The 22,330-nt window shown below is 43.5% G+C and overlaps 1 protein-coding gene across 2 annotated transcripts in view; it reads right to left on the bottom strand.

Annotated features, from left to right (window-relative positions):
- Positions 1 to 22,330, bottom strand: part of Ptprg (protein tyrosine phosphatase receptor type G) — a 683,725-nt gene that overhangs the window by 252,519 nt on the left and 408,876 nt on the right. For both annotated transcript variants that reach the window (XM_055599059.1, XM_055599058.1), the window contains exon 4: positions 17,801 to 17,949. In XM_055599059.1, coding sequence (XP_055455034.1) covers positions 17,801 to 17,949 — 149 coding nt within the window. The remainder of the gene's footprint in view (positions 1 to 17,800; positions 17,950 to 22,330) is intronic.

Genomic DNA, 22,330 nt, shown 5'->3' with positions numbered 1-22,330 from the left:
CCCAATGTTTGATGCTATATTGATAAACGAGCATGTCTAGGCACTGTTTGGACTATTCCATGGTGTTCTCACAGACACCACCACAGAGCGACTGCAAGCTCATTAATGTAACTGTCACGTCACTTAGCATTTCTAATGCCGGGAACATTGTAAAATTATTCTCCAAGGTCTTTGAGTATGGCTGTGGTAGAGTAGTTGCCTAACCATTAGCTGCTCACACATAACTCAGGGAAACCACAACAAAAAACATAACAAACAATAAAAAAAATAACAACAGATAAAAACAAAGTAGCCACACAAACACACACACACACCACACACACACACACACACACACACACACACACAAAATCTACTTTCTCAAAATTTTCTGAGTGCTATTAACTGTAACTACTGTGCTGTACACTACACAAAGTTTCTGTTCTTCTACCTTGTGACTCCTGATTCACGTGTCCAGAGGGACTGAACTCAGAGCTAGCCCTTGCCAGAGGCCTGGGTACTGCATGAAAGGCTGTGACTAGATTCTTCAGTACGGCCTGCTGCTGTAGGTCCTCTTCCCACTAAGGCTGCTGCTTGTGTTTGCTTTGTGCTACTGTATCGTTTATTAGACGATAAACCTCTAATCAAAAAGAACTTCGTGGTGAAAAGGTTTATTTTCTCTTAAAGGTTACAGTCCACCATTGAGGGAAACTAAGGCAGGAACTTAAAGCAGAAGCCATGGAAGAATCCTGCCTAGTGGCAAACTTCCAGCTCACATTTAGCTATACCATTTTTACACGGCCCACATCTACCTGTCTAGGGATGGCAAGGCCCACCGTGGGCTGTGCCCTCCTGTATGAATTAGCAATCAAGAAAATGCCCCACAGACATATCTATAGGCCTCTCTAATGGAGACAGTTTCTCACTAAGGATTCTTCTTTCCTGGTGTGTCAAGCTGACAAACAAGATCAGCCATCGCAGATGCCCGAGACAAAGTTGCTTTGTTCTAAGAGTACTCTGCAAACTCCCTCAGGAAATGAGGGAAGCTCACTTGCCATCAGAAATCAAACCCTTGTGCCTATTGGTCTAACGCTTGCTGTCCATGGTCCATATCCTCACCCATACCAAATATGGGCCTCCTTCCCAGGACGTGTCTTATTCCAGACTGCCTACACAAAGGTAGCTGTGAGTGTACGCTCTGCAGACCACAGAAACATTATCTGCTGAGTTCTACGAAGGCATTCAACACAGCTGCAACACACAGTAACTACAGTCTGAGCTTTGCTCCTTTTAGGTTGCTTTTGAATAGACAGTAGTACCTCTGCTCAAACGGTGGAAGTGCTAGTTCATTTGAGATTCATTTGATGACCTTAAAATTATTCAGAGCCTGGCCTACTGGAAAGAAAGACGTGTGGGTTCCACAGTTTACCAACCTTTTATGATTTGAATCCAGCCTCTACTCTAATTGGGAGGGTCTATTCAACTGCAATTCGTGTCTGAGTACAGTAGAGAGAAACAGCCTGTTCATGACGGATACAAGAAAAATCAAAAAGCACTAGTGTTTTTTCCTTCATTCATAGGTAACAAGAAACACTGATGGGGATAGGGTACCTTAACTCTCAGTTGACCTCAAATGCTAACTTGATGAGATCTAGAATCTGGGACCTTTATCTTGATTTCATTAATTGATGGGAAGACCTGCTCACTGTGGGTGGCATCACTCCCTATTCTGGGATCCCGGACTTTATAAAAAGACAGTGGGCAGAGCACAGTATTCATTGCTCTCTGCTTTCTGAGCATCTTTTTGGCTCCTGCTGCCTTGACTTCCCTGTGATGATGAACCATACTTGGGAACTGCAAACCCAAATAAACCATATCTCACTTTATCACTGCAAAAGGAAAGGTAATTATGACACTCAGATTTTACATGTTTTTTCCTACTTCTTGGTTTTGAGGCAGGTGTCTTAGTTATGGTGACTATGCTTGTGATAAACACCAAAACCAGAAGGAACTTGAGGAAAAGGGTTTATTGCTCTTGCACTTCCTTATCACAGTTCCATATCACAATGAAGGAAGTCAGGACAGGAACTAAAGCAGGGCAGGATCCTGGGAATGGGGCTGATGCAGAGGCCATGGAGCCTCTGCACACTGGCTTGCTTCACATGATTTACTCCCTTATAGAATGCAGGACCACCAGTACCACTCACAATGGGCTGGGCTCTCCTCCATCAATCACTAGTTAAGAAAATGCCCCATAGGCTTGCTTGCCTAGCCTGATCTGATGGAGGCAATTTCTAATCTGAGGTTCCCTCCTCTCAGATGACTACAGTTTGTGCCAAGTTGATATAGCCTCAAACTACCAATCCTCGTACCCTTGCCAACCAGGTGCACAAGAGACTCCAAGGCCAGTTCAAGTTCAGTTTACAAGATAAACAACTCCTGATTTCGTCTGCTGTAAATTCTGAGTACTATTAATTTCATTTCTTTTAGGTTTTGCAAGCTTAAAGCTTAAATGGATTGTAGGTTTTAGTGATTTGACATGCCCAAGGGCTTTGTATGAGGCCTAGTGCCAAGGGAATCCATAGCAAAGTATGGCCTGTGAGCATATGGGATGCAGCTAAGCAGAGGGAACGGAAGCCTCCTGACCCTTAAAGGGAGAGCATCCTCAAAGACAAGCAGTGTGCCATCCTCATGGTTCCTCCTTTAGCTCCGGAAAGAAACTGCTAATCTCAATCTAAAATCCCCATAGGCGCACACTCTAATTCCACGACAGTAATTGCTCATGTACATATTAATAGTTCTCAAAAATCCAGACCTCGCCGGCTAATTGGAACAATCTGTCTTGATGTACAGATGTGATGGCGGTTAATGGAAGAGCCTTGCTCTGCAAGAACAGGTCTCAGAAAGAGCATTTCCTGGGCTGCAGGACAAACCCCCAGCCTTGCAGCAGTAGGCAAGTGGATGAATGTGTTTACTTGGGAATAACTAATTTATTTAGGGTGTTTTTATCCTTCATATAAGAGGCAGGCTTCGAGGGAAGATTTGCTTCTTTAAACATCTTTGAATGAATTAAAAGTTTCCATTCTCAGGAATTAGTCTCTTGCTTTGCAAACCAGTGTGCCTAGAAGTAGAAGCTACATTAAGAAAATGTCATTTTCTTTGCACGTTTTACTGCTTATCCTGCTACAGGACTGTGTTCCTTAGCTGGTGCCAAGACTCAGCCAACAGATAGACCCCTTGCCCCCCAAACCGTACATGCAGCCGGCACAGATGCTGGAGGGAGTTAATAAACAAGTAAACAAATCAATAAGTAATTTCAGAAAGTGATGGGTACTGCAGAGAAAATGAAAGCATGCAACAGCAACAAAAGTGACAGAGCTGAGAGAGAGAGAGGGTGTGCGATACTCTGAGTGGGAGGGTGAGGCCAGGAATGGGCAGCATATTCGTCACAGAACGCTTCAGCATCAAAGAAAAATCAACAAAGGCAGAGGGAAGAGACCCGAGGAGGGGGAGGAAGGTACAGAAGTCTGATCAAGAAGGATCTCAAAAGGTAAGGTAAAATTTTTGGATTTATTTAAGACGGAGCTGGAAACTAATAGAAGGTTTTAAAGCAAAAGAGGTACTGTGATACAGTTCTAGGGTTTAAAACAAGGGCTTTGGGGTCAGGGAAGACATCTCAGTTGGTAAAATGCTTCTGTAGGAGCTGCAGAGCCCGATATCCAGCCCTAGAACCCAGGTAAAAAGCTAAGGGAGGTGTCTCACCACCGAGGCCCAGCACGCCAGAGCAGAGACCAGAGCAGTGGCCAGATGAGCCACTGTATTTGGCAAGCTGGGTCCTAGAAGATACCTTGTTTAAAAAATCCACAGTATTGGCTAGGAGTGGTGCTGCGCACCTGTCATCTAGCACTTGGAAGGCAGAGGCAGGAGAATCTCTATGAGCTTGGTCTACTTGTGAATTCAGGCCAGCCTGGGCTACATGTCTCAAAACAGTAACAAGGTTATCTACAGCATCCACATGTAACTGCACGTTCGAACACGTATGTATGCACACCTGCCCGTACAAAAGGGAAAGAATAAAAATAAATCTTTTAAAAAAGAAACAGAAGAACTGAAGAAAGCCAGTTAATGCGAGGAGGAAATTAAAGCAGTAATAATATAAATTCACGTTGTCCATTATAATGGGACAATGTGACAATGGGTTTCATTCTAATAAACCAGTGTAGGCAGAATACATATTTGCTGCATCTAAGATGCCAAACATTGAGCTTCTCCCCCCCCCCCCCCCCCCCCCCCCAATGTAGAGCCAGGGCTGTCTGCACAGCATGGATGTCATGGTCCATCATGAAATGGACTACATTGCACATCGGGAACTGCCCAAGGTCCAAGTTCAGACTCGCACCATGTTTTCTAACGAAAGCCTATTGTTTTCACACTGTCAGTGGGTAAAGCAGGTCAGCCCATTTTAAGCTGGGTGCGGCCACCTTGAAAAGATGCTTCAGAATAAGCCAGGTCCTCCTTCAAGTGTTCCACGTCTATCAACTCAAATCCACTCTGACAAGGGGGATTCTTTTATTACTACTAGGCTTAACAGCCACTTCATTGAGCTCTGCTTTTCTTCACCATATACCATTTATTACATAATGAAAACTGGAATGGGAATACTGTGTCATCAGATACTTTAAAGATTTCTCCCCCCTTAAAAGACCTGATGGCAACAGGTGGATAATTATTCATGATTTTCTCCTCAAATTTTTCCTATTAAAAAATTATGAAATACAAAATTTAATAGCCAAGTGAGCACCAATATCTATCTCCTCTGAGGTGGGTGTTTGTCTCTCAACATAGTTTGTCTCTCTAAACTGGCTGCTCTCAATACCCTGCCTCTGCTCTAAGCAGTCACCTCTCTGGAAATAGAAACCTCACATTCTCATGGAACTTTGAGCATCCAGGTTTCCTACTTCCCAGTGCAGCCAGGAACTCCTTCTGAACTGTCACTGCTCCTCCTGATGAGAACATTTCAACAGCTTGCATGCTGCCTGTGCTACAAGGCCAGAAGTTCCCTTCAGATGATGACTGTTTCTCCTGTCACTGCCACTTCCTCTCTTCCAAGTGTGCTAGACTCCAAGCTGTGCCCCAGATATTCCAGACACAACCTGCCTTAGGATCTCATCACTTGAGGAAGAAAAATTCCCAACACAGGCCTCTGTCCCACAAGAGATGAGAGAAGCCTCTAAATCATCCAGTGCCACTAAAGTCTAGAAACTGGAGAAGAGTGCAATGGACCTGCCCAAACCTTCCACATAAAGACAGGAAGAGTTCCCTTCTGAAGGGCCAGGAAGCATTTCCCCAGAGGATTCTCATCATTACCCCACTGGACATGAGAATACTCAGGGTCCTAAGGGTCACTGAATTTGGAAGGTCCTCAGTTAAATGGTGTCTCAGTTAGGGCTTTATTGCTGCAAAGAGACTTCATGACCATAGTAACTCTTATAGAAGAAAACAATTAATTGAGGCTGGCTTACAGTTTCAGAGATTTGGTCCTTTATAGTCACGGTAGGAAGCATACTGGCATGCAGGTAGACATGATGCTAAAGAAGGAGATGAGAGTTCCACATCTTGATCCTCAGGCAGCAAAAAGAGACTGAGTGACACACTGGACATAGCTTGAGCATGTAAGACCTCAAAGCCTGCCTCCACAGTGACACACTTCCTATAACAAGGCCACACTTCCTAATGGTGATACTCCCTATAGGCCAAGCATTCAAACAGGAGTCTTTGGGGGCCATACCTATTCAAACCACCACAATGGTTAAAAGATAACCAATCACTTTTCTGCGCTGGACTGTATACATTGGCTGGCAACCAAGCAATTAACAGATGGATATGTTCTGTAGAAATTTGTAAATAAACCAAAGCTTACTTTTTTAAAAGAAGTTATTTATTTTATTATGTATACAATGTTCTGTCTGCATGTATACCTGCATGCTAGAAGAGGGCACCATATTTCATTATAGATGGTTGTGAGCCACTATGTGGTTGCTGGGAATTGAACTTAGGACCTCTGGAAGAGCAAGCAGTGCTCTTAAGCTTTGAACACTCTCAAAGCATCTCTCCAGCCCCAAAGCTCACTTTTTATAATAAAGGTTTACGACAAGGATCCAGGGATAAAGACATGTGGTGTGTTTTGCACACACTTATGATATTTTAGGCCACAGGACAAAAAGCAATAAAGAAACAGAGTGGCAGAGGCAAATACAATGGCAGAAATCAACAAAGGGGTTACTGAGGACTGGAAATGTTGTTTATTTCAACTCACCCATGCTCTTGGAATGCTAAATTGTAAGGGATAAATAGGAAATGTCCCTGAAACACTGCTTGTTCTACAGCAACGCTGACGGTTTTAATGGAGGGAGTCAGAAGGGAGAGGTGTATCTGAATGGGAAGGGCCAGGATTTAGAAGTTATTTTTCACACACACATTGACCTGAGTTTCAAAGTCCTATCATTAATAACAAACATTCAAGAGAAGTAAATTCTTTTTTACATAAAATTGAGTTTTGCTGAATTTCCCTAGCTAGTGTTCACAGATTCCCACAAATGTTTCCAGAAAACACTGGACACAGGGCCAGGCATATGATCCAGGTTGAGAAGCCGTCAGAATGCCCTTCCTGTTCCATTCAGGGGTGCTATGAACTTCTCTGCCAGGGATTTGAAGGAGTGAGAACAAATATACTTTCTTTCAAACTTGACTTCTTTCTATTCCTTATAAATCTTTCTGCTGTCCCTTCTGAGTGCCCGTGGCACTAAAGAACTAGCTAACGGCTTCAGATTTAAGATGGCTTGAAGCCTTTCTGCTCAAATTTTGACAAGACACAATAAAAGGGGGTGTAGGGGATGTGAGCCGCATGCCAGTAAATCCTCCGGACTTGAACTCTCAACACATGCGATCAGGCCGCCCGAGGTTTCTGCCAGCAGGGCACAAAGGTCTCCCAGCCAGCTTTATTTGAGTTCTTCAGGTTGGAAAAGGATTCTAAAAAGAACAGGGCTTGAAGCTCTGGGAATAAATGTTGCAAAGGAGAAAAATAAGCAGAGAGAAATCAGGAAGCCTATGAAGAAATAAATTGTGGTACACACAGCTGAGTCTCTGTTATAAAGACGATATACCCCAAAATGAGGCAGAAGGACTGCAGGTATCTACTGGTGACTTAAAATCCTTCCTTGTGTATAGTGAGAGTGTATACATGAGAGTCGAGACAGAGGTAGACAGTTACTGCGCCTGCCCCGTGTGCTTGCAGCGGCTGACACATTCATTTAGGAGACAGCCTACTAGGACCTACTATGCTGTGTTGTGAATTAGATCCTTCAAGTTGTTCATCCAACAGCATCTGCTACACTACTCACTTTGACCTCTTTTGTCCTTGTTAGAAAAGGAAAATCGACGAAATTCTACGGAAACTCCTCTAGAATAACTTCCATTCGTTTCTCACTAGCTCCGTACCAGTTCTGTTACTGCGGTCCAGAACCTGTGAGTCTCCATGTCTCCACCCAGGAGCCGTAAGCTGCTTGTGACTAGTGAGCATGAAGAACACCGATGTGCTTTGTCAAAACAGAAATATGCTGTTATGATCTATAAACTGGAACCAATGAGATGGTTCAGTGGGTAATGAACCGGCTGCCAACCCTGATGACCTGAGTTTGAGCCCAGAAACCCACATGGTGGAAGACGCAAACTCACTCTCAAGCTGTCCTCTGAACTCTATGCATATGCTGTGGCAATGTGCCGCACACATAAAATAAATTTAATAAGATAAACAGAGTTTCAAATATTTAGTACCAAAAACCAAATGCAAGAGATCTCAGTCATAACATTTTATAGTTGGTTTTATGTTGGAATAATATTAGGATAAATATTACAGATTATTAAAATCAATAAAATCGTAATAGGCTTTAGGATAAATAATAAAATAATGTGTATAGAAGAAACTATTCAATTTCAATCACACAACCTGTTCAGTCTTATCTCTGTTAACGTAAGCTATAAAAATTCAGAATAGCAAAGCATGGTGTGGCATTTGCTGCAGGCTGGTGCAGCTCTCATGGTTAGATCGGAGTGGTCAGTCCAGGTAAACAGTGTGGAACCCTCCACAGGTACTGCCTGTACCGTTTACATCATCTCTCTGGCTCAATCATCTGTGAGCATTAGAAATCCCGCCACTTTTTTCTTCCCTATTACACAATAAGCAGTAGTAAAGATTCTAACATTATTTCTTGGATGTCAAAAAAAAAAAAAAACCTGCAAGAGGTAATGTCAAAATAAATAAAGCAATGAAACCACTAATCAAATACTAAAAAGTCTGACCAACGTGTCACAGACTCCAGATCCTATGCGCCTGAGCAGGGGTTCTCAACCTGTGGGGTTCAACCATATTGAGGTCGCATGTCACATATCCTGTGTAGCAGATATTTAGATTACGATTCAGAACAGTGGCAAGATTACAGTTATAAAATGGCAACAAAAATGATTTTATAGCGGGGTCACCACAACACGAGGAGCTGGAGTAAAGCGTCTCGGCATCAGGAAGGTTGAGAACCACTGTTGTGGATGTAAACATGGTTTTGTTTTGATCCCAGGTGTAGGATATGGGACTGAGTCAGACTGACCACAGCAGCAAACTATTTGACTCCTGTGGGATCTGAGAGGGGCTCTTTCCCAGCTGAAAACAGCTGAATTCTGAGAAATCTGAGAGGGAATAGAGGCCAGAGCCCAGGGGCTCCAAGAAAGAAGAAGGCTGCTGGTGCTTTTCCCCTGCTGCTCCTGGTCACTGTTGATTCAGTATGATGAGAAGAAGTTAGAGATCTCCTGAAAACTGAATTGGACTTGCCCCAAGGAACCAGCAGGAAGTAGCTGAAAAGAACTCTGCCCCCTTTCCCTACTTGGGGTGTTGGAAGGGACTGGGGTAGAGAAGGGAGGAAGAGATATTAAGAAACATAAATAGAATAGATTTTAAAGGCATGCCAGCAAACCATTGCCTAGCACATCAACATGGGCCAGCCAAACCTCTCACTGTTGCATGAGTTGAGGCACTCTGAGATTAAGATGTGTGTGGGACTAGAGCCTCCCTACAGCCTGATATAGAAGTGAAGAAACATTTGGGAATTTTTGAGCACAGGTAGTTTTCAGTACATTGTATCGCCAACATGATTTCTACACACCCATCACTGCTACCATTCCCAGTCTTCTCCATAGTTATCTGAAGATCTAAGTCACCAGGCTTCTTCTTGAAGCAGGTCTATTTTTCAAGGTGTGTCATCTCCTTGGCTCCAAGTCTCAGAATGAGTCAGCTGCCGGCAACATGGTGACACACCACCAAACAGCCCTCAGCCAAGTCCACACCTAAAGGATGGCTGTTAACTGCACAGGAACAAGACTGCTTTCCCTCACAAAACCCTTTTAACAACCCCACATTCACATGTCCACTGAGCATACTCCTATCTATGACACACAAAGGACAGCTCACCCTGGGGAACACTAGACTTTAAAACAGACTCTTTATTGTAACAAAGTCAACAACTGTGATTCAGGGAAACTCATGAACATTTGACAGAAGTCACTTCAGAGCAAATAACTTACATGTTATTTATTAACAGGAGGAAAGCACAGAAGCAGCTCTCCAGTACCCTCAACATCCCATACAGAGGCAAGCCACATATGGCAAACGTGACAACACTCTCAACATCCCATACAGAGGCAAGCCACATACGGCAAGCATAGCATTGGCAAAGGAAGTTCGTTTCAGAGGGACTGTAAGAATTTCATTGTGTACAAAACAGTGAACAGTTAGAGACGGCATTATCTTTAAGAGAACATGTCTCAGTCCCCCTACAAGGGAAGTCTGGTGACAAATCAAGATGCTATCGAGTTTATAAAGACCTTAAACAATTAGTTTTGAATAACCCAAGGTGCCAGTATAATTCTCAAGATAACAGAAATGTCAAAACACTCCTTGTGTCCTCTGAGAACATTTGAACAGGATCCCATGTGAACAAGTCAACCAGAGGAGGGGAAACATCTAAACCCGCATTTCCAAAAGAAAGGTAATGCTTCCATACAGATAATGGAGAGGAGCAATCTTCATATAAGCTTAAAAAGATAGTGTTGGGAGCCAGTGAAATGGCTCCATGGGTGAGGACACTTGCTTTGGCCAAGCCTGAAAACCTGAGATCAAAAACTAAGAGCCTATGTGGTGAAGAAAACCTACAACTTCTGTAAGTTGCCTTCTGACTTCCACATGTGCTTTACACACACACTCACACACAATGTATGACAAATTTTAAAAAAGATATTATGTGAAATAAAGCTGAACATATTTCTCCTTTATTATTGTTATTATTTATTATTGTTATACAAAGCAGTGGGCATCACAGTCACATTTTCATACATACATATATATACATATACACGCATACATATATAAACAAAAAGTTTTATTTTTGAAGTGAAAGATGCTTCAATTCCCTTGATAAACTAGCATATGATATAAATCTTTAAGAAGGCATGCCTGGGCCTAAATTTAGCCTCAGCAGAATGCAGAAAGGAATGCATGCAACATTAAGGCCATACCTACTAAGCTATGACGGTCAGAGATCAAAGTGGGCCAAGATGTCCAGATTGTTCTGACCCATTATGAGCTGTGAGGAAGCTGCCGTGCATGCAGTGGGTGGAAAGGGTGGCACCATGGGTCAGCGGAGCTCTGGCTTAGCAGAAGGAGGGCAGACAGGAATCTCCTGAGCCAGAATGTAGAGGTCATGGCAACACATCGTCTAGCCAGAGAGTGACAGAAGTACCCCCAGGCAGAACCATGACATGTTTCATCAAAGGAAAGCACTGGTCTCTGTGTAGGCAGGCAGGCTGTAAACAGATAGCTCTCTCCTGCGGCACAGCTGGTGAACCAGAGAGGGAAGGCAGATGCAAGCCCAAACAGAATGTGGGGGAAGTGAACACCAAATAAAGTCAGCACAGAAATGGCCACTTCTTGTCCACTAGACAGTCCCTCATCTTGACCAAGAATGTTCTTAGCACTGTAGCAGAAAAGAATCTGAAGAGCATCAAACTACACCCAGCCTTCTAGAAAAGAAAAATGTGGTCAACATGCTAGGTCAGACCAATCTCCAATAAACAATGGAGCCGTACGTGGGACACAAGAACCACAGAATGGTCTCACACATGTCTCCAAGACCAAAACGAATCTTACTGCTTTTTATTTTTTATAGAAACATGGTTGGTGGTACTGATGTTTAAAGATGTGAAGCTATTTACAGAATGTATTTTTCCATTTGGTATGGGCATTCAATTCAGGGGCAGAACAGCTTCCATGATGTTTCTCTCTCTCTCTTTCTCTCTCTCTCTCTCTCTCTCTCTCTCACACACACACACACACACACACACACACACCTTTCTAAAAAAGATTTCTAAAACACCTGACCGCAGTGTCTGAGACAATGAATTGCCGCCCTGCAACATATGGGAATGTGTACATGGGAAATATTAAGAACATCTTTGCGTCTCTGTACTCACTGAGATGCCCTAGCCAGAGCTGAAATGAGCCAGCTGCGAGTCTAGCTGGGAAGGGCACAATCAATTTGGATCATTTAAGCTTATTGAAGACCTCAACTCATAAAAAGTCTGAATCAACAACTCCTGCAATCTCTTATTGTAATAAATACAATTTTAATTACCTTACACAACAAGCATGCAATGAACCTCCACTTTAATGGAGCTCTCGGAGGTTCTGTCTAGAGGTTTTCCTTTGAATTGACTCCAACTTCAATCATTAGTGGAAATGTGGAGTAATTCAACTCCTATTTGTGTGTTAGGAACCTTTAGTTACAGACCCAACCTCAGGCGAAGGAAAGAATATGGAACAGGGCAAAGGGTAGGAGAAGGTGACATTGTTAGGATAACTGAAGCAGCACTGACATCAGTTAGTCCAGGAGCCAATAAACAAAGAACAATCCGTCCTAACCCACAGTCTTCCACCAGAATACCCGGTGATACTCAGTGATGGAAAACTACACTCCCTCATCTAAGCAGTACACTTTGCCTATGAAAATACTCATTGGCCATACAGAATGTGGCCAGCCTCAGGACCTTCGCATAATGTTCTTCTACCAGCAGGCTCAGATTCACGTCTTTTACCATCCTAAGCATCACTGTATCCACCAACACCTTTTGTCTCTTGGCACAATGCCCCTCTACTTCAGAACCCATCTATTACAGCTGAAAGGATTCAGCCAGCTCTACCACTATTCACCTTCAGCATCACCTCTGAATGTAACAACTGCAAGGCAGGAACCACGGCTCTCTACTTCCCTTGTGCATCATTAACATGTGCAAGGCCAGGCCCCAGAAAAGCTTCAGTTAGCAGGGAAGATGCTACAGGGCTCCAGAGGGTACTTGAGGATGGGTCTGGGCCCCAATACAACATCTGCAGTCACTCCCATTAGCTTTTCTGAATTTAACTATGCTGGGGAGGGAGGGAGGAAGGGAGGGGGGAGGAAGAGAGGGCGTGAGGAAGAGAGAGGCGGAAGAGAGAGAAGGAAGGAAGGAAGGAAAGAGGGAGGGAAGGGAGGGGAAGGGAGGAAGGAAATTGCTGGCTTTGGAAGAACACTGACTTTGCTTGGATTGTATAATGACTTTATAATTAACTATCAGATTGTTTTTAAGTACAGCTACTGTGAGACCAAATCCAGGATTTCTGCCAGGAAATAGAAACAGGTTTAAACTGCGGAGCCTAAAAGGCCAAGGATATGTTCAAAGAATTCCTGGAAAGGAGCAAAACCTAAAAGGCTGGCTTTGCTGCAGTCTACCCTCAGGGAGCAGGACCAGGTTCTGATGGGACGCATGCTTAAAATTCAACCTGCAGGGAGGAAGCCTGACGGAGTTGCTGAAATTGCCAGGCTATGGCTCCATCTCAAGACACAAGGTCCATCCCTTTTCTAACTAACAAAGGAGGGTACAGTTGCTGTGCAGGGAACAAGCTCTCAGCATTTAAAGCTGTTTACAGAGGTGCCACCGAGATGAAGGGCAGCTCAATTCAACTAAATGCATGCTTTCTTTGCTCCGGTGGCACATACACATGACACTAGTGACACCTGTGGGCTGGATGGCTTCTTGTACAGAGGGCTGTCACATACACTGGCACATTACCAGCATCCTGCCCTCAACTCAATCGAGGAGAAACCATTAGCATACCACAGCCAACAGTGACCATGGCCAAACCATCAAAGAGGAGGACTGGTGTTCTCTGAGGGGTGGCAGGGAGTGGTGATGGTTCCTTTGGCCCTACTCTACCAATCTCAATGTAATCTTCACAATGTTTCTTAGGGACTGCAATGGAAGGAATGAAGGTTCTCTAAACAGACACTGCACCCCTCCCTTTCATTATCAGACTATTAAAACAATGCCCTCCCCAAGCTGGAATTTGCTCAGGAACAGCACAGTGAGAGAAGGAAAAGGCTGGGACCTAGTGCCAGCCAGAGAGGAAGTCTATTTCACAAAAGAGTTCTCTCTGTCTCTGTCTCTGTTTCTCTCTCTCAATGTGTGTGTATATGTGTGTGTGTGTGTGTGTGTGTGTGTGCATGCGTGCATGGCGTGTATGTATACACAGATATGTATCCACACTGTGAAGGCCAGAAGGCCAGACAACCAAAGCTGTCATTGCTCAGAAACCAACCACCTTGTGTTTTGATACAGGGTCTCTCATTGGCTTAATATTTACCAATTAGGCTAGGCAGGCTGCACAGGCCAGGGATTTACCTGTCTCTGCCTCCCCCAAGCACTGGGATGACAAATGCATGCCACCATACCTGGCTTTTTCACCTGGGCACTAGGGAACAAACTCAGGTTCCAAGCACTGTACCAACCTAGCCATCCCTAAGTCCCTCCTGAAAAGCATTTGCCTAAGAAGACTGAAGCCAGGACAGTGATGATGGGTGGGGCCATACACGACCCAGGACAACTCAGTTTGGAGCACTTTCCTCTGCTGAGGCATAAACCTCCAGTCAGACCTCTGACAATGCACTTGGTGGTCAATGGGCCTCTTCGCTCTCCTTCCCTATGTGGCTACTTTAAGTAAAATATGCATAGTTGGCCTTTTGAGAAAAAATGGCCCAGCCTACCTTGTTAGGGCTGCTAAGGCCCAGGCTCTGACCTTAATTCCAATAACACTGAATCACCATTATGCATTACAGATACAAAAAAAAAAAAAAAAAAAATATGATATCCCTGATTCAGTTTCAATAAACTGAAACTTTTCTTGAAATATGATGTAGGTTTATGTGTTAAGTCTTAAAGAAACCCTGGACAAAATGGTTCCCTGGGTGTCTATGAACATATCAAAAGGTACTGTGGCCAGCTCTCCCAGCATCACTCATTAACCTGTGCCTCCTCCCAGCACTTCTCAACTTACCTCTACCCTAAGCTTCTCTTCCCTCCCTTCCCCAGCTCCTCAGTCCCTATACAACTCCGCCATTTTGGCTACATGCCCTCTTGATCCACTGTACTCCCTTTGTCTCTGCTTCCTGGATTACACCTGGCCTCTAGTCTCTGGTGCCCTCTCCTGCCCTCTTTCCTCCCTTGCTCACTTGCCCCCTTCTCTTATGGCCCAATTTGGTCTGGATCCTTCCAGATGTCTCCTTCATGTCTACAATAAACATTTTCCTCAACCCATACCTAGGAGCAGTCATGTTCTCATTTTTTCATTCAGTGTGAAAAGAAATAAGCTGACTCTGAGATGTTCAAACAGTATAGGATCGCCAGGAAGATCTAGTGTCAATAAAGAGCTTTAGTAACACAAGCTATCACAAAATTTTACAGACACTTTATAGACAGAAGTGAGCAACTTTCCTGTGCATATTTTACAGTTAAATTGGATCCAATTGCCTTTAATCCCTGCAACTTAAGCACCTCCAAATATACCACTAAGAACATCAACATGTTATCACAGTTTATGAGGGAAAGCGATGAGCCAGCTGGGCATGAGGAATCTGTTCACTCAGGCAGGCTCACTACCTGATGCCTACCAAAAGCAAAGAACCCAAGCAACCTGACCAGACAGTAGCACATCAGAAGTACCACAGCTTATCAGCTTCAGCAATTGAAGGCACTCTTAGAGCAATGGGAAAGATCAAACAGTTTTCAAAATTCATAAGGACTCGAAAGAAAATGTATGTCTACGCTGCACCGTGATCTACAACCAAACGTGAGCAGACTGGACCGCCCTGGCCCCAGAGAGTGTGACTGCAGAGGAGTACAGGCTCCCTTCCTGCTCCAGAGACATTCTTTTCCAAGTCTGATTAAGTTTTCAAACATCAGAGCATAGTTCTTTTGTTCAGAAAAACATGAGCCCAGTACAGGGACAAAGGAGCTTCAGGGAGCAAAGCTGGCTATACAAACACACCAGCCCTTCAACTCCCACTGACCATGAAAACTGCAGGCGGGGCAAGACCAGAAGGGAAACCCCACACTTAAAATCACAATGCAATTCTGATTCTAGAAAGCAAGTTTACCATGTATAAAAAAAGCTAAGACTTTGAGGAAATGACTCATTCCACTGACAGGGAAAGGAGGGACCATTAAGCTGAAACCCTACTCAGGATCATATAATTAGTGTGACCAGGAGAGGAAGTCCCACAGACAAGAGTGTACAAGGACCATTTTGGTGCTGCAAATTAATAAAACAAATACTGGAAAATATGAAGCATCTTTTCACAGCAGTGCTCTCTGGTGTCTCCAGGAAAAGCATGTAAGAGAGAGTTCTGTATGTTAGTGTAAGCAATATTATGGTATGTATGAGTATGTACATGAGTGTGTGTGTATATGCATGGACGGATGGATACATTTTCATCCACACTTCTTGGCTCCTGATACTCCAAGAAACTAAAGAATCTCTTCTCTACAGAAAAGAACTGAGAATCCTTTCACGAAGCCTGTCTAAAAATACTCCTCCTCCCCAACACTGTGTCTTGGGATTTCCTATTAGGAAAGTCTTAGTTACCTTGACTGATATGGTCACTAGCCCTAGTACCAGGAGGGTCTGCTCTTTAGACAGAAAGAAAAACGTTACAGCCAGCCCAAGAAGAACATGAAGCAACAGCTAAATTGCCCTGCCCAAGCTACTGACACCAGCTCGGACATGTTTGTGCATGCTTCCATAGGGTTATCCGCCCTTTAATGCGATCTCAAAACAGAACAAAACAAAATGAAACAAAACAAAAGACATGGAGCTAGGGAATCTCTGCACAGTGGAAAAGGCAGGGCCTCACAGATGGTTGAATGAGAACTCATTCATGAAGACGTCAGAAGCACCCGTAGCCAGGATCGTTCCGGACCTGTTCTGTGTTTCTTTTTCTCTAATCAGGTTGTCTAGATTTGCAACAAACCAGGAAATGTAACTAAGTTCTATGAGCTACACTAGGAAATTAATAATGCACAGAGGTGTCAGAAGTTGGAGAGGCAGGAACTTGTGACTGACGTGGGGTTGTCCAGGAGGAGTGAGGCCATCTGTCGGACCTGCATACTCTCTACACAGAAGTAGTGTTGGAAAAGAACAGACTTCAAGAGCAACCAGAGGAAATGTCCACACATCACTAGGGTAAAAGCTTCACACATTCTGGGATCTAAAGTGGTTTGTGTTGGGAGAATACAGTAAGAAAAGCTGAGGTTGAATGTGTTGCCCCATTGTCCCATTTATCGTCAAAACCATCTCCACAAAAGAGCTATTATTGCCTTTCTCAGCACCGACAGGTTCCCACAGATGTGTCAGGCTTTCCTAGAGGCTTCAGAAACAGGCTGGAGAAGCTAGGAAATACACCTAACACTTTATAAATCACACATAAATCTGAAATACATGCTTTTCCATTATGAAGAGGGTCTCAAATATTTATCAGACTATCAAAGCAGGACACAAATTGAGAAACATTTGCTGCTGAAAATGATACACTGCCATCTGGTTCCTATGATTAAAACATTCCAGCAGTCCACAGCGACTCCCTGTTTTGTATAACTAAAGACTACCACCACATCTAGTGAGATCTGCCACAAACCTGTCAGGCTTAGCATATGGGAAACAAGCCAAGCGGCGGCGTATGCCATCCCAACAGAACAAAACTCAAACACATGAAGAAAACAAAAAAAGGCTCACACCTCACATGGTGTGCCAGGTGACACTAATGAAGTTTATGACTGGACTCCTTTCACAACTTTACGTAAGTACCATGGCCTTCTGGTGACCAGCTTGGCTCTCTGAAAAGATGGACTCAGAACGTCTGAGGAATGAAGCAGTGTTATCAGCAGTTGTAGGAAAAGATGACAGGGGCTCATACCATTGATGGTCACATCCTCTGTCTCAATAGCTAGCAGGGACCAAAACAAGCCCTTCAAAGAAGTTCCCGTCTCAGAGAAGGTTCCTTCTATGTCCCCAGCCTTTTCATTTTCTAAAGAGTGACAAAAAAGTCTTCTATGCTTCACATAAAATGTCACCTTCATAGAAAAGAGGGCTTGAGAACTGGATAGAGAGGAGAAACTGTGTCAAAGGGAAAAAATGATGGACACCACCGAGCAGGCAAAGGTTAGTGTACCCAGGAACTCTTTACTGCTCTCCTCTTGAGCAAAGATGAGACTTTAGGGCAGCCCTTTGCTGTGCTCTAGATACAGGGTTTCCTGAGAGAGGAAAGCAGGGAATGCCCATTTAGCCTGCAAAATGACAGAGGTAAGGACACAGCAACCAACAATGCAAAGCCCAGAGACCCCCGGTTTCTCTCACCTCCACAGGAAACCTCCGGCCATTGATGCTGTGCTCTGAGCCAGCTGAGCCATTGCTGTGGCCCCAGTGAAACTCCACCTTCTCAGCTTTGAATCTGCCAGGCAGTCCAGCGCCACTCACAAAATAATCATCTTTCAGAAGGATGGCAACTGTCAAACAGGAAGGAAGGGAAGGAAAAAGAAGTGAGTTTTAAACCCAAATGTAAATTTTGCTGCTTTGTTTTTGTTCTTCTATTGCTTCAGTCAAGTTTATGACTGGCGTGGTGTGGATCACTCCCTTATACAGCTATAAGGCGAGGCAAAAAACCAGTAAAGGCATCACAGCTATACAGTGTTCCTTGGACCACCAATTGTCTCTTGTGTATAGTGTTATCCTGAGTCACCTTCATCAGAACAGCTGTGACTGCTTGCAAGAGACCCCAGAAGACAGGGTCTGTCAGCCACTGGGGCCCTCCTCACACAGGAAGGATCGCTGGACCTTCACTTAGGTCCCAGCTTATCCCTTCTGAGCCAGCTAACTTTTGTCCTAAGGATGCATGGCTTCCTGTCTCAAGGGTATGGGAAAGTAGTGAATGGAAGATTAACTCAAGTAGGAATTATATCTATGTACAACTGTGGGGAAGTCATCATCCAGACTTTTGGGGGGTCACCCACATTCCAGAAAGTAACCTATCTCCCATGCATTGTAAATAAGCCTAATAAATAAATTCTCCAGTTTGGACGCTGGTGGGCTTATATCCTGGTTTGTCACCAGTGTCCTTAGAAGAGGGGGCCAGAAATCTGGTTACATCTCCTTAGGCAAAGGGTTACCACAATAGTTCTAAATTATGGCAATTCCTAGAGAAACTGGAGAATCCCTTATCTAGTTAGCAGATAGGAGGTGCTTGTAGAAAGCAAGATACTTCTGAAGCACTGGCTGCCGAGGCTGCCCTAGGATTCCAGGCAAAAACCAGACGAGAAATATACAATAAGCAACATATGACACGCAAAAAATACAAAACATAAGACTTAGGCAAGAGAGCACAGAAAGGGATTTGGAGGCGGGTTCCATATTAAAGCAACAGCAGCAGGTAGACAGCCATAGCTGTGGATGGCTGTCTTCTTCATCATTACTTACCAGGCCCAACAATGACGAACAGAATTACTGACCAATTGTAACTCATTAAAATATTTCCTCTACTTTAACTTTAACTTTAAGCTTTCTTTAACTCCAAGCATAAGAAAATTATGTTCAACTCATGACTTCACAACATAAAAGGTTTTGAGCACTTGAAACCCCAAATATTAAAAATGTAGCTCTCTTCCTCAAACCCCAAGAACAGAAATTCAAGAATCATTTGAGTTTCTGTTTCTATAAAACTTCAGTTTGTACAAGGGGGATTGAGTGTCTGAAAGCATAACAAACAGTGTCTCTTTTACTACTGCTACATTCTAACTCTCTTTCTTGTTCCCTATAAAGTTGGTTCATTCATTCATTTAATAAATTCTTATTGGCTGCTAAATACATGGAAGTTGCCAAGTGATACACTGATTGGCACAGGACCAAGTGGCAAGCCTGTGTTGGCTATGGGAATGCACTCAGGTTCTCATTGTCTCCTCTTCCTAAAGAGATCCCAGTCAGAGCCTCACAGAGGAATCCTGCATGAAAATTAGGCCCACATAAAAGATAGGGGCTAGACTAATGACCCATTTCTGAAACAGGGCAATTAGTTTCAGTGCTTTGCTATGGAAAGGAAGCATTAAAAGCAGGAGAGGGGGCCCGGATCACATCAATCCCCCTTTTATTACATTCAAAAGGCACTTGTTCACCAACTTTTGAAAACTACACAGTAAATGTTCAATTAGTGGGACAGTGCATTAAAGAATAAAATGAAGTAAAAGCAAGCATTTCTCGTGCCAATTAAACAAGCTATGGCATTGTTCCAGCGTTGCTCTGTTTGGGTCTGCTTTAGAATAGAGGTCGGCACACTTTCCCTTTAATGGGCATTAGTAAATATTTTAGGCTTTGCGGAGCACTGAGCCCCTGGTGGAAACTTGATAGAATAAAAGCAGAAAGAGTCTATATGTAAATGAACAGATGAGACTGTGCTGTACAAAAACATTATTTAATCACATTGAAATCTGAACTTAACGCAATTCTCATGCACCATAGAGTATGATCCTCCTCTTGATTGTGTGTGTATGTCCTGTGAGCATGTGTGTGCATGGGTATACATATACATGAGTAAACATATACATGAGCCAGAGGTCCAAGTCAGGTGTCTTCCTGAATAGCACGTTAGTCTATTCTGTGAGACAGATCCTCTCACGGAGCCTGATGCTCATTGACTCGCAGGCCGTTGAGGCCTGAGTCCTCTTGTCTCATTCTCCCAGCACTGACACTGCAGGAACGCACCATGCCACTTGGCTTTTACAGAGGTCCTGGGAATCCACAATCGGCTCCTCTGACTTGTGAGGCCAACACTTTTCCCACTGAGACGTTTCTCTAGCTGCTTTTTATGAGTTAACCATTTAAAATATGAAAATGCACAGATGTTGTCACTGCCTGGAAAATATTATTAAAATCATTATGAAGTTGAGCACACGGAAGTATGTGCTCAAACTGAGAGTACAAAGCTCTTATAAAATAACTTCTAAAGTGCTTGCTATGCAATGCCTCCATGTACCTTTCATGTCAGTGGCAAAGCACACAGGCACCTGTCCGGTGGTGTCTTAAGTGCTGCTGACTTTTCTTAGCCCACTATAATTCCTACAGATTCAATTTTGCTTCAGAAGCATGGAAGCAAAGATTTTGAGTGTATCTTTTAGGACACACCCAGGGACTCAGCATTATCTCATGAATATTTGATTCTGCCTAAATCATTTATGTCTCTGTCAGGGGTCATTTTACTTGTTTTATATGAATAATTAAAGGTATAATTAGGGAACTGTATAATCTGAAACATTAATCTCAGTTTTCACTTTATGGAATCTCTCACCAGTCACTCAGCGTGCCATGTACATGGACACCTCCAAAAATAGCTGGTATTTGTTTACATTTTATGGAGTGGGGAAGGGGAAGCTTCCCCAGGTGGCTTCTAACAACTTTTACAGGGGCCGATGATGGGTGACAGCACTATTTCAGGAAAAACGGGAAGAAAAGATAGTTTCATAGACCACAAAACATCTTATGACAGGGTGGTGTGACCTCCAGCCAGTTCCCAAATTCTCTGTTCCTCAGTTTCCTTCACTGTTCACAAAGGTATGGCCACAGCGTCAATCCGGTGAGGCTACAGGATGCCGCTTTCCACAAACACCATATGCAGTGCCAGGAACGCTGTAAGCACAGGGCCAAGGTGACTACTGTCACTCTTCTCAGGGAGCAAGGCTCAGAAGCAGGGGAGGTGCAGAGGGGAAGCTGCAGCCACACCAATGTGACGCTACATGTTCACACACAGTTCGATTCAGGCTGGGATGGGGCTTAGTGGTAGAGCATGCGTGAGCATGCTCCAAGGCAATAACCAGCAAAGTACACACGGCAGAATTTAAATTTACAGCCAAGTGTGCCTTAGGCCAATCCTGGGCGGTAAACTTAAGGGCTGAAAGGCCATTTTCACTTCACTCCAGAACAGACTGAAAAAAGACACTTTCTTTGACAAATTATTTCAGTTCATCCTTTGTCTTTGAAAACAAAATCCCTGTTACTTATTCATTCCACTCTTTGTTTCAAAAGGAAGTATTAGACTAGAATTTAATAACATAGGAATCTCTGATTTATTTTCATGGATTATAGATTTAATTTTAACAGTAAGTCTGTGTCGAACCCTGGGGTTTTCCATTTGTGATTTGGATAAAAAATTTTCTTTGAAAAATAACCTTAATTAATCAAAATAAAATTATCAAACTTGAAGAAAAAGACTAAGTAAAGAATACTACAAGATTGAACAAAAACAAAATGTAGAACAAAAGAAGTAGCAGGTAAATATTGATAGAGCAGACGTGAGGGAGTTTGCAAGTGAACAGTTCAACACTGGAAAGCAACCATTCAAAAATGGAAAGTCTCACAGGGCCGAAAACTTGGCCGCTGGCATCTCAATCACCAGTGTTCTTTATCAGACAGTGAGGCCCTTGGAAGGCGTTGAGATCATATGTTGGAGTGGCTGCATAAAATGAGTGCCCTCTGAGGTGAGCAGGAAAGGGACTCCTTCCCCTTTCCACCTTTGGGAGGACACATCGAGAGGGGACCCTCTAAGAAATGTGGGAGTGAAATCTGCAGGTGCCTGAAGTTTGGCCTTCTACACTCCATATCTGTGAGAAATGTGTAAGTTACTCAAAGCACGATATGCTGGAACAGCAGCCTGAGCTGACAAAGACAATGGGACAGATGGGGATGGAAGGAATTTGTATGTGAGTCACCTTCTGAGGACTTTCATGTGGATCAAATACTAATACAGACTGTGAAGAAATCAAAACAGCAAGGGAAGTGGGGGGGTGGGGGTGTTGTATATACAGGACCTTCACATTCAAGGTTTTTGACAGTCTGGAATCCAAG

The sequence above is a fragment of the Psammomys obesus genome, unplaced genomic scaffold (genome assembly GCF_907164565.1).
Source record: "Psammomys obesus unplaced genomic scaffold, mPsaObe1.curated_primary_1811, whole genome shotgun sequence".
In the NCBI taxonomy this organism is placed as follows: Eukaryota; Metazoa; Chordata; class Mammalia; order Rodentia; family Muridae; genus Psammomys; species Psammomys obesus.
Note: the sequence above shows the minus strand (reverse complement) of the source record. Positions and strands in the feature narration are given on the sequence as shown.